At 34.8% G+C, this 15967-nt stretch overlaps 2 protein-coding genes across 2 annotated transcripts; both read right to left on the reverse strand.

Annotated features, from left to right (window-relative positions):
- Positions 1-11367: 11367 nt before the first annotated feature.
- LOC131607239 (UDP-glycosyltransferase 79B30-like) lies at positions 11368-12878 on the reverse strand. Its single transcript, XM_058879258.1, has one exon. It carries the CDS (start codon positions 12811-12813, stop codon positions 11431-11433), a length of 1383 nt encoding a protein of 460 aa, XP_058735241.1. The 5' UTR covers positions 12814-12878; the 3' UTR covers positions 11368-11430.
- A 178-nt stretch (positions 12879-13056) lies between these two features.
- On the reverse strand, positions 13057-15004 carry LOC131605347 (uncharacterized). Its single transcript, XM_058877718.1, has 3 exons — positions 14352-15004; positions 13236-14049; positions 13057-13116 (listed from the first exon to the last, which is right to left on the reverse strand). The coding sequence occupies exons 1-3, from the start codon at positions 15002-15004 to the stop codon at positions 13057-13059; spliced, it is 1527 nt and encodes a 508-aa protein (XP_058733701.1).
- Between the last annotated feature and the right edge of the window lie 963 nt (positions 15005-15967).

Here is a 15967-nt window from a genome sequence, read left to right on the forward strand (position 1 = left end):
TCTCGTAAACCCTGATTAGGATACCAATTAAAAGAAATAACTTAATTAATTATTGGTCTAATGACCTAATTAATTAAATCGAGCTGAAATAAAATCGAATGTGAAATATATTTTTTGGAATTTTTTGTGAGTTTTAATGAATTAATATGAATTTTGGAAGTATTTTAATAATTAAATTAAGTTAAAAAATAAATAAATATTATAAATGTTAAAATAAAATAAAATAAATAAAGTGTGGGTTTTAAATAAAAAAAATAGGATTTATAATAGTTTTAATATTTTTTAAGAAAAGAAAAAAAAGAAAAGAAAAAAAAAGAATTAAAACACTTTTATACATATATGAATAAAATAGAAAAAGGATTATATAATTAAAAATAAAAAAAATTGGAAACTTAGCTGATTGATCCTGTGTGGCAGCGCGCTGAGGGACTTGGTGGACCTGCGTTGTCTGGTGCGTTGGATGCTGTTAGAAGATGATCCATTGGCTGATATGGCGAAGGAACATCATATACGCGTGTATGCAGAGCATGGGATCCGTCGCTGCTTCCTCTTTCCACGCGCGCCAAAATTGTTTGAAATTAACCACTCACGCGACGACACGTCGTCGTCTTCTCCCCCAAAACCTGCAACAACTTCTTTTACACCGCCTTTTCAGGAGCGCTGTAAAAGAGCAAACATTCTACACCTGCGAAAAGCCAAACGAATGCAAAACTACGCAAAAATTTGGCGCGACCACACCAATTGGATCGTACAAGATCCCTGAACACGATTATGGCATTAATTTTACCTGATTTTACATGAATCAGAAAGCCCCAATTTGAGAGGTTTAAACCCTAACATGGTATCTCATTCATACCGGAATAGAAACTCAATTACAACTCCAGAATCAATCAGAACACTATAATAAACACACAGATCCATTCAATTTATGCAAATGATGCATGACATATTGCAATCGAGACTAAAAAGAAAACGCAAACCGTGGGGGATTTGAAGATGATTCTGGGCGTTTCAGAGCCTGCTAATGATTGGAACAGCTTCCTTAGAGGTCCAGGAACGAATTGAGATCAACCAAAAACCTTGAATCACCTTGTAGCCAAGAATTGGAATTTGACTTTTGTGTGAACTTTGAACTCGGATTAGGGTTCCTTGACAGCAGATTTTCCAACCTTTGCCATCTGCACTTGTTTTGTATTTATATGAGACTGATTAGGGCAACTAAAACCTGACCAAATCTTCTTGAATCTTGAATTGCAAGTTTGAGAAATTTGATTGAAAATATGCTTTTAGAAATTTCCAATTATGGCCAATATTGACTCAATCTTCTCCCAATCATATTTGCACGAAATTACATTGGATATGGGACATATTTGATGGTAAAATAGATCCAAATCATATCTTATGCAAATATTTGATTTTCTTTTTAATTTATTTGATTTTAATCCTTTTTAAATGAATTAAAATTCATAATAAATCAAATAAAACTTATAATTTCGTGGGAAAAGGTTTTGGGCCCTTGGGTACTTTGAGGATCAAGATTGTGTTGAAATAACTTAGGCCCATTTGCAAAAGTTTTTCAAATTTCTTCACATTTTCCCTCCAAAATAACCTAACTTTGACAAGGCCTATCTCCCTCAATTTTTGAGGTATGGAAGCGTTCTAAGACATTTTGGAAACCTTAGAGAGTCCTCTAACCAATGTCTTTGGTTCCATGTCAAAATCATTTTTCATTCTCATTTTATGACCTTTTGAAGAAAGTGTCTTTTTGTTGACTTTTGAAAAGGACCTGTAATGTATGAGGCCATAATTCTTAAACCATTGACCTGTGAGCTTTGATTCTTGGATCATTGGATAGAGGAATGAATTCTATTCAAAATGAGCTTTGGTGGGAATTTTTCTGATGAAGTATGAATATTTGGCGAATTTTCAAAGTTTGGTTGACTTTTTTCAGTTCATGCCCAAAATAGTAACTTTTGACTTTTGACTTCTCTGATCTTTTCTTGCATCATCATGATCAACCCTTGATCAAATGATGATTTTAGGGTTATGAGGATGTTTGTTGACCAAATATCTTGAACTTTGACTATATTTTGACTTGAAATGACTGTTTTGCCCTTGAGAGTCGACTGTTGACCTAATCAGGATTTGAGGGACTAAATTTGCTCTGTTTGACTTGAAACTTTATATGGAGATACTTTGGGATGTTGGTGACCCTATGGAACCATCTTGAGCCATTGATTCAATGATTTTCCATCGAATTAATCAAACCCTAGTTCAGAGCTTGTGTATAGGAGAGTGTGTTTAGAAGCTTTGTGTATTGATTTGAATGTGAGCAAGAGAAATTGTATGGGCAAATTTTGGGGTATGACATGGTAGAAAGAAAAAAAATTATGTGTTCTGTCAGGGGCGCTTAGCGCGCTATAGCCCGCTTAGCGCACTTTTGAAAATTTGGAACCCCAAGTTCCAGAGAGTTGCGCGCTTAGCGCGCTTCACAGCCCGCTTAGCGCGGGTCAGTTTTCAGAAGAAAAATTTTTTTAATTTTTGGGCCCTCTGTTTCTGACCCGGCCCAGAACGAGAGTGAGGAGGAGAAGTTAGGGTTTTGAGTACCCTTGCCTCATTTTACTCTTTTCCTTCTCAAATCTTTCTCCTCTTTCTCCTTTGCTTGTCTTGTGCTTTTATTTCCAGTTTACCAAGGTTATCTCCTTCAATTTCTCAAGGTAAGCATCTTCTTCTTCTCCATTTTAGTTTTATTCTCCCTATTGTATAGTTTTTTATTTTTGATTTTAGGAATATATGATGTGGTTAGGGTTTTGTATATTGAAAACATAGTATAAAACATGTTTCCTGTGCCTTATAATGTGTTTAAACTGAATTTGGGTGCTGTTGAAGCATGGAGGAAACCCTGGTTCGCATGGAATTTTTTCTGCAAATCGCAGAGCCCGCTTAGCGCGGTAGGCGCGCTTAGCCCGGTCTGGGGATTTCAGAAAAATTCCCTCTTCTGCCTGTTTTTGTTTGATGCAGGGGGAGTGATCTTTTGCAGTTGTGATTGAATTTAGCTGTTTATTTTTGTTATGTATTGTGTTAACATATTGGTTTTTGTGTTGCTATTTCTTTAATCATTTCAGATGGGACTGAAATTCCTAGGCTCTAAGAAAAGAAAGACCGGAACCGAAGGTGGCAGTTCTTCTCAAGCACCTAGGGCTATTCCGTTTAATCAAAACCGTTTTAAGAGTCATGTCCAAGAGGAGAGGTACAAGAAGTTAGAGGTTAGGACATGGTGGCCAGAGCGAATTGTGAGAATCAATCCTAAGGGAACCTATGGGTGGTGTCATAACACCATTGAGGAGTATGGTTGGCTTAAACTTTGTGAGCCTGCACCTAAGTTTCATTTGGAGATTGTAAGAGAGTTTTATGCTAATGCCATTCCAAATGAGGAATTTCCGGTTGAAGGTGCGGCCTATGAGTTCAAAACTTGGGTGCGTGGTAAGGAAATCGACTTTTCTCGTCAGGCAATCCGTGAATTTCTTGGAACTCCATTGCCTTTTGAGGATGGTGAGCTGTGTGGGTATCATGTGCAATTGGCACGGAGAAATTTTGATTGGGAGCATCCGAGGGAGGTTTTGTGTATGAGTGGGCATTCTTATGATCTTAATCCTTCACAGCAGCCCCAGAAGTTCTCTAGAAAAGTGTTGACTACTAATGCTCAGGTTCTCATGTCGGTGGTCCTTCATAATTTAAGGCCTAGGAGTCACACTTCCTTTTTGCCTGCTGAGTCTGCTGCTTTGGTTGCTCGTATGATTGAGCATGAGCCGATTGATATTACTCGCATTATTGCGAATGAGCTGAAGAGGGTTGCTTTGAGTGGAACTCGGCATGGTGATTGTGCTCCCTGCAAGCTGATTTTTCCTGGTTTGATCATGAATCTGTGCAAGAAAGCAAGAGTGCAGATTCCTTCTGAGGGTCTTGTGTCTATTGACACTTTTATTGATGACATTTTTATTGAGCGTTATTGTTTATCCAGGTTGACAGCTGTTCCTGTTGCTGCTGCTCGCCCTGCTCGCCGTCGTAGTAATCCTGATAGAGAAGAAAACTTGGCATTTCGTATGGCGCATCAGAGAGCATTCATGTTTTTGCATGATTCTATGTCTCAGCTGAGGTTGCAAATGATGGAGCCCCATGTGGCTCATCCGTGGAGTTCTCGCCAAGACTTGGTGGATTATGCTGATTGGCCTGAGGTCAGTCCATTTCCTGAGGAGGAGGAAGGTGGCGAGGATGAAAATGTGGAAGAAAATCAGGATGAGGATGAGTAGTTTTATATTTTATGTTTAGTGCTATTAGTATGTTTAGTGCTAGTTTTTTTTATTTTGACATTAGCTTTGTTATGTTTTGTTCCATCCTTTTATAGGATGAGGTATTTTGAACCTTAGGCATTGCTATGCCTTTTTGGATATTGTGACACCTTTTGGTGTTAGTTTTAAATTATTAAGTTTTTAGTTTAATTGCTTTTATTTCTATGAACATATGCAATTGTGTTTTTTTTTAATTTTTGTTGTCCTTGTGAAAGTGTTTCCTTGAGGGAGCAAGTTTTACATCCAATTGGGGCGGTGATGATATAATGTGAAATTAGTACGTGCAAGGTACATTTTTTTATCGTTTCTTTAATATACCATGAATTAGATGCTTGTAATTGTACAAATTAGATGTCATATTTTCTTTAACAAATATAGTTCAATATTGAATCATTTTAGTTCTAAAACTAGTGTGAGGAGCCTTTCCATTGTACCTATATATATTATTTTGTGATTACCAACAATGTGCGTTTAATTCGTGTTTATTATGTTTAATCTTGCGTTTTTATTTTAATTGTGTAAAGCATGAAAGTGATCAAAGCATTTTGTTTCGCATTTCGAGTATAACTTCTCTTCCAAATATAACCTACCCGGTGAGTGTGTGAGTATTTGCTAACCACTTTGAGCCGTTTTGCCAAGATTCAATCGGTATCATGTCATGCCTTATAATTGCCGATTTTTTATTTGAATCTTGATGACTTTCTTTTAACCTTGAAAAGCACCATGAAACGTGGTTAGGATTGATTCCTTTTCGCCTCAGAATAGGGAGCATTCGTGATTATGTGGTGGTAATATTCAAGTTGGGGAGAATAAAAAATTATCTTGGTGTATTGGTGGGGAGAAGAAAATAAGTGATTGCTCAAGAGAGAAAAAGAAAAAAAAAAGAGAAATAAAGAGAAAAAGAAAAAGAAAAAGAAAAAAAAAGCTTTGTATATAGCTAGTGTCTTTTATATTAAAGTGATGAACTCTTGAGCAATAAAATTGTGTGATCGGTTGATAAGAATGTGTGGATATAATCGTGATTTGAATGCTCTCTTAGGAATTGACCCTTTCGTTTCAATTGCCTTGAGAAATGACACTTCCTTGTTAACCAAGCCAAGTTTCAACCCTAAAGTCTTTGTGATTCTTGCTTTTACGCTTTTTATATAAATGTTGTGTAGATAAATGCATAATTGATTCTGAATGTTGGCAGCATTGTTGTGTGAGTGTTAGGATCCTCAATTTTGTCTCTTAATAGAGAAGTGTGTAGGTTGTGATTCAATTTTGAACTTATTTTGTTTTAGGAACTGTTTTCATCAAAGGTGTATTTAGTATTAGTATCTCAATCATGGTATTATTTTAGCAAGGGTGAGATGTTACTTGTTTGCTTATGGAATTTGAACCACCCATTTGTTCTTGTCTTAGCTTGTGCTCTCTTGGTTTTGTTTGTTGTTTTTATATTTGTTCTTGTTTGAGGACAAACAAAGGTTTAAGTTGGGGAGAGTTGTTAGTTATCAATTTGTGTAAATATCTTAGGTAATTTTTGGTAACTTTCAAGTCTTTTTGTGGTTAATAGTAGTATTTTATTATCATTTGGTATATATTTATTCTTATATTTATAATATTGTTGAATAGTTCTTATCTTTGCAATCTGTGTGGATTTTGTAGTTTTTACAGATAATTGGAAGCTTGGACCATGGAAAAAGGATTTTGATGATGTTCCAAATCAAAGCCAAGGGTTGCTGAAAAGTGGAAGCGCGCTAAGCGAGGTTGAGCCCGCTAAGCGCGGTTTTGAAGAAAAGAAGGAAGTTCTGGCAGAGAGTTCCGCGCTAAGCGAGGTCTGGAGGCCGCTTAGCGCGGTTGGGCGGTTTAAACAATTTTTGATAGCGCGCTTAGCGGGCTGCACCGCGCTAAGCGCGGTCTGCGAAGCTTTGTTTATTTGATTAGGGGCCAGATCACTTTGAACAAAAGAGAGAGATATTTTGAGAGAGAACCAAGAGCACAAAACACTGTAGCAAACTAAGAGTTGAAGATTCGAAGCCTTGATCGTCGATTAATCGCCTTTGATGCTTGTTGATCTTCATCCTTTACTTCTTGAGCAAGCTACCATTCTCATGGATAGCTAAATCTCTTTTGTATCAAGATAAGATGTAATCTTCCTAGCTTTTTGTATGTATTTCTTGTGAATATATTGTGTATGAACATGTGATGATCAATATAAATGGTTTAGTTTGTTTATTAAATCTTTTCTATGGTATAAATGTTTGAGACATCAATGTTTGTATCTAGACCTAACTCTATCATTTATCAAACTATAAGTTGCAGACATGGATTTAACGTTTGATGTTTACTTAGTATCGGTTTTAAAACGTTATTTGTATTGTTTAAACGGTGGAGAAATCGTCGGTTAAACAATACGGTAAATCTAACTATATCGTTGCGGACACGGACGATATAGGCGTCGATACGTAATTATATTGATCGTTACCGAGTTCAAATACGTATATTTATAAGGAAACATACAAATTTAGGTCGATGAAATCGAATCTTGATACATTTTCTTTAACTTAGAACTTTCATTACTTTACTCTTTGCTACTAAAAGTGTGAATGATCTTTTGCAAACCCAAACTTAAAGTAACATTAACTCAAGACAAAATAGGCTATAGAACGGCGGTAATATCGCAATAATCCCTGTGGATACGATATAAACGAAAAGTACACCACATTATTCTTTCCACAAGGCCCAAATGCGGCAATTTATGCAATCGTTTGGTGAAAACCAAAATGTGGGTGGTTATGCGCCGACTGATCAAGAGAACGGAAATGATGATGAGTTTCCCGACCCGGACTGATTGATGATTTAATTTAATTTTTATTTTGTTATTACTTTTGATTTGGAATTTGTGTAAAATATTAATTAATTTATAATTATATTTAGTAATATTTTGTTTATAATTTTAGTTTATTAATTTATATATTTTAGTATATTTTGTTTATTAATTTAATTTATTTAATTTTATATATTTAGTTTATTAATTTAATTTATCAATTTTAATATAGTTGATAAGTGCCAAAATGTCGATATTTTGAGTATGTAAATAGTTGCACTTATCGATACTTTTGTTAATACCGCTTGAATAATTCCTCGTTTTGTGTATAAATACGTATACTTTGTGAATAGTTGTATTTTCATATACTTTTATACCATTTTATAGTTTTTCCTTTGTTTTTATAGGTATTCATGCTTATTGGAGCCTTGAGGAATAAAGTGTCAAAGACACGACTTCGATTTCGCAATTTTGGTGCAAGCCCGCTTAGCCACCGTCAAGCGGACTTCCATAGGCTCAAAATAAGGATGACCAAAATCATCATTTTGGTTTCCATTCATTCATTATTGGATAGAGCATTGAATAAGTTTTCCAACGCTTCGAACCGGGCGCAATTCAGAGTTACGGTTCTCAACTTATGGCGAAAACAAGATTTCACTTTTGCTGTCTTCCGCTAAGCGGAGCAAGGCAGAGGCTGGATGCAATTTTGGGTCCGCTGAGCGGACCTGCTCAGAATTTTCTTTATATTTCTTCATTTGATACATTTTAGGGTTATGGTTTTGGGAAAGTTTTAGTCCCAACTCCATCATTTTCATTCTTAGAGTAGGATTGGCTTAGAAAACAACACCGGGTCATGCACTTGGAAGATCAGAAGTGGATTTCTCATCAATCGGAGCTGACAACCCGCGAGATGTTTGGTTTATCTCTTCTCTTCTTTGTGTATTTCTGTTGTGTTGGGTTTGTTTGTATAGATACTCGAATCTTATGTATATTTACCGATTATAATGTTATGTTTAACTTGCTTTACAAATCTGTGTTGATATTATCCTGGATTTTTGCTATATGCTGGGGATTTGGGGTGCTTTAGAGATAAACTTCTTGAATTCTTATCTAGGATGATAATATGTTGGTTCTGAACTCTAGAGATAGATTTAGAGCTAGCATTCACCGTTTGTATCTGTTCGTAATGCTTTCGTGTTTGAGCGGCGCGCGAGAGATCGCCGACGCGAGAATACGAATGTTCTCGCGACTTTGCGTTAGAGATAACCTTAGTTGTGAGATTATCTCGTTTGTGCTCCATAGATGGACGCTTATGTGAGAGATACGTGATGTCATAGATGAGTATCGTAGGTTGAGTATAACGGGTTGGTAAGTGTATGTTTGTGAAGAGTGAATATATTTACATTCCTGATAAGTTCTTTCTCTTCTAAGAATGTGTTTATTCTTTTCCTGTCTATATATTTGTTTACTTTTTGCTCATTCAAACCCAAGCTCGAAACTGTAGAAACTGTTGAATGACATCTCTCCATCTCTGAGGATGATAATTCTCGGATCAATATTTTCAAATCTTTTTTGTTGCTTGCCCTATACTGCATTCAACAATAGTTAGTTTATTAATTTAATTTAATATATATATATATATATATATTAATTTAATTTAAATTTTTAAAAAAAATATATATTAGCGACGTGATTTACATGTCACTAAATAGTGACATGGAAATCACGTCGCAACCTTTAAATATCTTTATTTAATAATTGTAATTTTTAGTGACGTGATTTACATGTCACTAATTAGTGACATGAAAATCACGTCGCACTGAAGATTCTCTTAACAACTAAATAGTGAAGTGAAAATCACGTCACTATTGAGTTGCCACCTTGTCTCCTGCGGCGTAATTTTTCACGTCGCAAATTTTGATTTGTGATGTGATTTTTCATTTTGTGGCGTGATTTTCACGTCACTAATGAGCTTTTTTTTGTAGTGAGTGTATAAAGTGGTTGTAAGAATAATATTGCTCTTATTTTAATGTTTGGTCAAAATTGTGATTAATTCAACCATGTGAATTAATTGTCCTTTAGTGTGTATTAACCATATTTGTATATAATATTAATTGAATATCTAATAATTGTATGAAAAATGTGTACACCTTTTAGTTACTATTATAAAAAAATTAAATTATTTTTTTTACATTTGATAGTTAATGTATTTAGTCCATATAAATTAGATATATTAATTATCAAATATACAAAAAAAAAAAAAAAAATCAAACTTACTTATATATTTATAAACATTAGATAGCATAACATATATATCACTAAAGTTTAAACTCCTACAATATATTAAAGAGTAATGTTATTTTAACACTAAATCGTATACCTATACCATATTCACTGTTTATAAATACGGTGAACCATATTTTTTTATAATCAAAGAGAAACCAATAATATTAAAGGAGTACTTATTTCAAAGATACAAAAAAAATTGAGACTGTCTAACAAGACTCCGGGTCTGCACAACATTCCTCTCATCCAAAGCTCACTTGACCCTTAATCCGTGCCAATAACCAATCTCAAAACACCATTTTGCTCAAACTAAAGATCATTTATTTTCCGCTCTTTAAAATTCATCACTTACATTATTGCTAAGAGTAAGAACACATCTTTTTCATATTGAAGAAAGTTAAGAACATAGCGTAGAAATCTGAAAATTTGGACAACCTTAATTCACATCCCTCTTAGATTGCATTCTATAGTTACATTTGACATTAGAGAAGATTAAGGTAATTTGATTCTAAATCTAGGATAAAATGGCTTTCGCACAACCTTTCTGAAGAAAAGAATCAAAATTAATAAACCACCAAAATTTACCGGTGAATGCTACAGTATTTGGAAGATTAGAATTCAAATTTTTCTGGAAGCATAACGTGTAAATGTATGGAATGTTGTAAAAATATATCCTTTCATTTCTACTACAAAACCAGAAGAAGAATGGAATGAATAACACAACAAAAAATTTCTATATGACAAAAAGGTTAAAAAAAATTATTGCATCCTCGCTTTAGGGATGAACAATTTCTTTCGGGTGTCTAATTATAAAAAAACGGAAATATAGAAAACCTTGGAATTCAAGAAGGATAAAAAGTCAAGAAAAACATATATCGCTTGAGAAGACAATGGTGTGAGTACAAATTCTAAAAATAAAAAACAAACACAGCTAATTTTCACGGTTTCACACAATATTTAAAAAACCAAACCAATATGGTCGGTTTAACCGGTTGGATTGGGAATCGAAACTGAATCTAATGCGGTCAACCTTTCGAAACCGTTAGTGGGTCAAAACCGGAGTAAAATTTAAAAAAAATCGGATTGAATCGTTCGAACCAAAGAATGCAAACCATTTTTCATAAAACCGACCGATTCAAAAAATTCATCAAATCAACTTCTTCTTTTTTTGAAAAATTTAATATATCAATATCAAAACTTAAAATTTAATAGGAGTAATATTTGTTTGTTTGGATTGAGACTATTTCTAAACAGGATGCCTACACAAGAATGGAATTGCAAAAACGAGGATTAATCAGCAGCAATCATAATTTAGTCCGTCCCTTATGCTTTGAAGAATAAGAGACAATTAATCATTTGTTCTCAATTTGCTCCTCTGTTGTCCAATTGTTGAGGGGTGTGTATGATTGGATTGGTATTGACTTGGGGGTGGGAAAGCTTCTATTACAAAGCATAACAAGACCTTTCAAAAGAAATTAAAGGGAATAATTGATTGGCATCATATTGGTCTATTTGGTTTAAAAGAAATGATATTCTCTTCAAGGGTGGAATCCAAATTGTAGAAAATGTCTGAGAAATACCGAGATTTTGTTGCGAGAGTGTTTGTTTCGAGTGTTAGGCGAAATAATGCTTGTAATTTGGCAAATTGGATTACCAACCCCATATCTTATATCCTAAAGGATCATACCTTATATTCTTTTATCAAATAATGAATTGACGATTTTTTAACATTTTACAATCATTTTATTAGCTTTAAATAATAATGTTTAAGTTATTTATTATGCAAGAGATCCAACTCTTGTTGAACTTTGTATTGGGACACAGGTGCTTGTATTCTTTTGAAGTGATAGCGACACATGTAAGTACTCAAAGAAAATCCAGCATTTAATTTAGTACCACCCTACAAACATGACAGACCCTGGAAGATATTCCATAACACCCCGAAAATAGGAAATAGTACTACATAAACTACTGCATAAAGATAAATCAATTATTTTCCACAACAATCTCTTGAAGCTTCTTGCAGAAATCATCAATATAAGATGACTCAAGATCTTTGTTAAGCAACATCTCTCTAATCTTACCATGCTTAGCCTTAACTTCTTTACCGATTTCATTCTCATCATCCATCACAATTCTCACAGCTTTACAAACACTATCCTTAGTATACAAACCGTCTTCACCTTTCTCAACTTCCACACCAACTTTCAAGCTATTTCCCATCATCCTAGCATTCAATATTTGGTCACCAACATTTGGCAACAAAACCAATTGACACTTATTCACCAATGCCTCAGACAAAGAACCTGAACCACAATGTGTAATGAAACACCCCACAGAAGGATGTTCCAAAATCAGTTGCTGTTGAACCCAACCACCATACACAACACCTCTTCCTTTAATCCTTTCTGCAAACCCTTCCGGTAATGCTTCTTCAACTGTTGTAAAACCAAAAGGTGGTTTCAAAGCTGCAAAAAATGGCATATCAGTTAACTCAAGACCAAGCATTAACTCTTGAAATTGATTTGGTCTTAAAACACATTCACTTCCAAAACAACAATAAACAACTGAATCTGTTTTGAATCCACCAAGCCAAGTAGACCAATTTTCATCCAAAATAGAATTTGATTTTTCTAGTATAACCGGTCCTGTAGTTAGAACCGGTTTGTTAAACTGTTTCTGTATGTAATCAAGATAAGGTCCTTCAATTTCTCTGCATGTTCTATATCCTAATGCATCAGCTTCATTCAAAGCAATGGCTTGTCGATCATAGAAAAGAACATTGCTACCAAAAGTTTCTTTCCTTTTAGCAGCCAAAGATTTTGCTTCATGACTATGAAGCTTGATAGATGAACCAGGGAAACCAGGAGGAGGTTTCATGAGATCAAATTCAGTTAAATTGTTTCCCTGTGAAAACCTAGCTGGTGTTGTAGTGTAACCAACCATGACTGAACTAATAATGCAATAATGAATAGCTTTGATGCCTAAACGCTTGGTTAAAGATGGAATCCAATGTGCGAAATCATAGAAAACAATGTGAGGTTTGAGATTAGTGAGATGAGTTTCGATGTCGGGTTTTGTTAGATCCATGGCGGTCATGATGTGTGGTTGTAAAGGGTAAGGGACATCAGCAGTTGTTTGTGCATTGGGAGGAAGACCTTCAACATGAGGAACTGTTATGGTTACAAATGTGATCAAATGAGGGTGGAGATTGGATGGTTCTAATATGGATTGCGCTTTTTTAGGTATGAAAAAGGTTATTTTGTGGCCTTTATTTGCTAGTTTGTTTGCTAGGTGGAGAAATGGAGTCTGGTGGCCCAGGGCAAACCATGGATACATTGCTATGTGTAAAGAAGATGATGAATCCATTATGATTGGAAACAAAATAATATGAACAATATTGCAAATAATTTTGGAGGTGAAGTTGTCTTGCATTGTTATTTATAGGGTGGCATTTAGGATAGACATAGACGTGACTATTTTTGGCCATTACGGAGAAGATGTTTTTTTCACCATTAATTTAATAATATTTATATTCAATGGCCAAGATCTACTACTAACAACTTGCTAGTAAGTTTGTTTTTGCCTGTTTTTTTTTTAGGAAAGAAGATATTATATAAACCGGAGAACTAAGAGTTCTCCAACCTGTTTACAATAGGGAAGGCAGACGCCCTACAAGAAAAATTACAAAACAATTATAATTACGACAAGAACCGCAAAGGCTCTTTGACGAAATCGTAAAAAGAATAATTATAATAAGTAATCTCTCCACAAAAAGACCACCTCCACACCAGAATTTTGATATTCCAAACCAAGTCATCAAAATTCCAATCCTCTTCCCTAAAACAAACCCCATTCCTACCCAACCAAATAGACCACGCCGTAGCCAACCATACCATATCTAACTTCTTTACATCTATCTTTTTTGATTTACAAAACGAGTGCCAATCCATAAAACTCGACAAGCTCTCCTCCTTCTCTATCCCCCCTTTACCTATCCACAACGCTATTTCCTTCCAAATATTCTTTACATAAGAACAAGCAAAAAAAGAATGATCCCGATTTTCCAAATGAAATCTACAAAAAGAGCACTTTAAATTATCAAAAGGAATCGAGACACCTCTTAGCACCAAAAGATCTTTTGTTGGAAGCCTATTAGCTAAAAGCCTCCACCCAAAAGCCTTAATCTTGAAAGGCACTTCCGACTTCCAAACCAACCCCTTCGCCTCATAAAATCTACAATTAGGACCATATAAAATACGCTTGCTCGCATAAACCTCATAGCACGAAGCAACCGAAAAGCCATCACTGCTATTGGGCATCCACTCCACTCCATCCTTCTCCTCACCCAAATTCCCAAAAGCCTCCAAAATAGTCCTTACTTTTTCCCAATCGGCTAACCTTAAAGAATTATCCAACCAATCCTCCGGAATACCTAAGTCCCCCCACCTCCACTCACTATCCACCCAACCCCCCATAGCCGCCACCGATACCCCTTTTAAACGCGACACCTCAAACAGATCCGGAAACTCATCCTTCAAAACCATCCCCTCCAACCAATTCGCCTCCCAAAATGGAGTATTAAACCCATTATGAGTTAAAAACCTACAAGAGAAAGCAAAAGAATCAAGATTAGATTTACTCCCTATGTTAACGATATCCTTCCACCAAAAGGACGCCTTCCTCATTTCTTTCGAAGATACTTCGCCTCCCAAAATCTTCACCGCTAAATCACCATATCGAGCCTTTAAAATTTTGAAACAAAGAGAATCAACTCCTTGAAGAATCTTCCACCTCCACTTACTCAAAAGAGCCAAATTAAAATCCATAATGTCTTTAACCCCTAACCCCCCCCCCCCTTTTCAAAAGGTTGAGTTACATCCCTCCACCTAATCCAATGAATACACCTCTTCTCATCCATACCTCCCCAGAGAAAGCTACTTTGGATACTCGTTAGCTCTTTCTCCACCTTCTTCGGCACTTTGTAAAAGGACATAGTGAATACGGTTAAAGAACTCAAAATAGACTTCAATAAAGTTATTCTTCCTCCTAAATTAAGAAATCTATTTTTCCACCCCGACAACCTCTTTCTCATCTTGGAAATGATCGGTCTCCAAGTCTCAACTTTCCTCGGATTAAACCCCACCGGTATCCCAAGAAAGTAAAAATTACTCTCTTCGACCTTACAAGAAAGAACATTTGATACGGCTTCCAAGAACGCATTATTCACATTAATATCAATCAATTTGCTCTTGTGATAATTAATGCCCAACCCCGATGCTAACTCAAAAGCCTTTAACACAACCTTGATAGCCCAAACTTGTTTCCAAGTCCCTTTCCCCACCAACAAAGTGTCATCCGCAAATTGAAGAATATCGATGTTACAACTACGATGAATGGAAAAGCTCTCAAATTCTCCAATCTCTATGGATTTTCTTACCAACCCCGTAAGTCCTTCCGCGACCAACACATAAAGAAACGGCGAAAGGGGATCACCTTGTCTCAATCCTTTACCCACCTCGAACTTTTTTGTTGGACTACCATTAACAAGAACCGACATGTTGCTATTGAAAATTAATTTCTCCATCCATCCTCTCCACTTTGCGCCAAAATCCATCCTCCTAAAAAGATACCTTAAGAAATTCCAACTCACATTGTCATGTACAATAATATAATATTAATATTTAATTATTTTATTTTTAAAAAATATTATCTTAATAAGATTAGATTCTATTTCAACCACAATGCAGCAATATGAAACAAGAAAGAAAAACGTATCTTTTTATCTTCAACCAACTACAACATCACCATCTCAAAATCAAATCAATTTACATTGTCATAGATTCAACCATCATCTTCATCTTACATCATTCCTAAAAAAATTTAAATTTATACATCATCTTCATCTTCCATCATCTCTAAAAAAATCATATTCGTCCATCATCTTCGTCATCAACTCAAATTCATCCACCATGTTTATTTTTCATCATCCCTAAAAACTTAGATCCATCCATCATCGTCATCTTCCACCATCATTTTTGTCTAATTTAAAATAAACAATAACCTAATATTACTGATATGAAATTACTCTTAAATTGATTTCATTTTCTCTTTAATTTTATCTTTTTCAAGAAACAAATGCATGCAAATGATTATTCCAACCCAAACAAAACCTATAAATTGACAAAAGTCTTAATATACATATCTAAAATTTAAAAAAATGCATGCGTGTTTGAAAGAGAAATCTCATATTTTAAGAAATATTGTAAATAAGTTATTACAAAAACTATATATAGAAAAGATTAATAGATATATAAATGATAATTAAATTAAATGTGAAATTGTTATAAGAAAACTGATAGAAAAAAACAAATGATGAATACATAAAATTAAAGTCTAGAAAAAACAATTCATATTGAAGACAAAGGAGATGGAAATATGTGTATTATGCAGTGTTTTAACAATCGAATTGAATCGGCTGGTCGGAGCAGACGAACTGGAAATCAAAAGGGTCACTGGTCTG

Source organism: Vicia villosa, linkage group LG5 (genome assembly GCF_029867415.1).
Source record: "Vicia villosa cultivar HV-30 ecotype Madison, WI linkage group LG5, Vvil1.0, whole genome shotgun sequence".
In the NCBI taxonomy this organism is placed as follows: domain Eukaryota; kingdom Viridiplantae; phylum Streptophyta; class Magnoliopsida; order Fabales; family Fabaceae; genus Vicia; species Vicia villosa.

Excerpts from the sequence above, each read along its gene's own strand:
- LOC131607239 (XM_058879258.1), bottom strand. The coding sequence starts at position 12,813 with ATGGATTCATCATCTTCTTTACACATAGCAATGTATCCATGGTTTGCC.
- LOC131605347 (XM_058877718.1), bottom strand. The coding sequence starts at position 15,004 with ATGTCGGTTCTTGTTAATGGTAGTCCAACAAAAAAGTTCGAGGTGGGT. Across the intron at positions 14,050-14,351 it reads GGAGGTATGGATGAGAAGAG|GTTTTTAACTCATAATGGGT; the intron begins GTGTATTCATTG and ends TTTCTCTTGTAG. Across the intron at positions 13,117-13,235 it reads TTTGGAATATCAAAATTCTG|GGCGTCTGCCTTCCCTATTG; the intron begins GTGTGGAGGTGG and ends TTTTTCTTGTAG.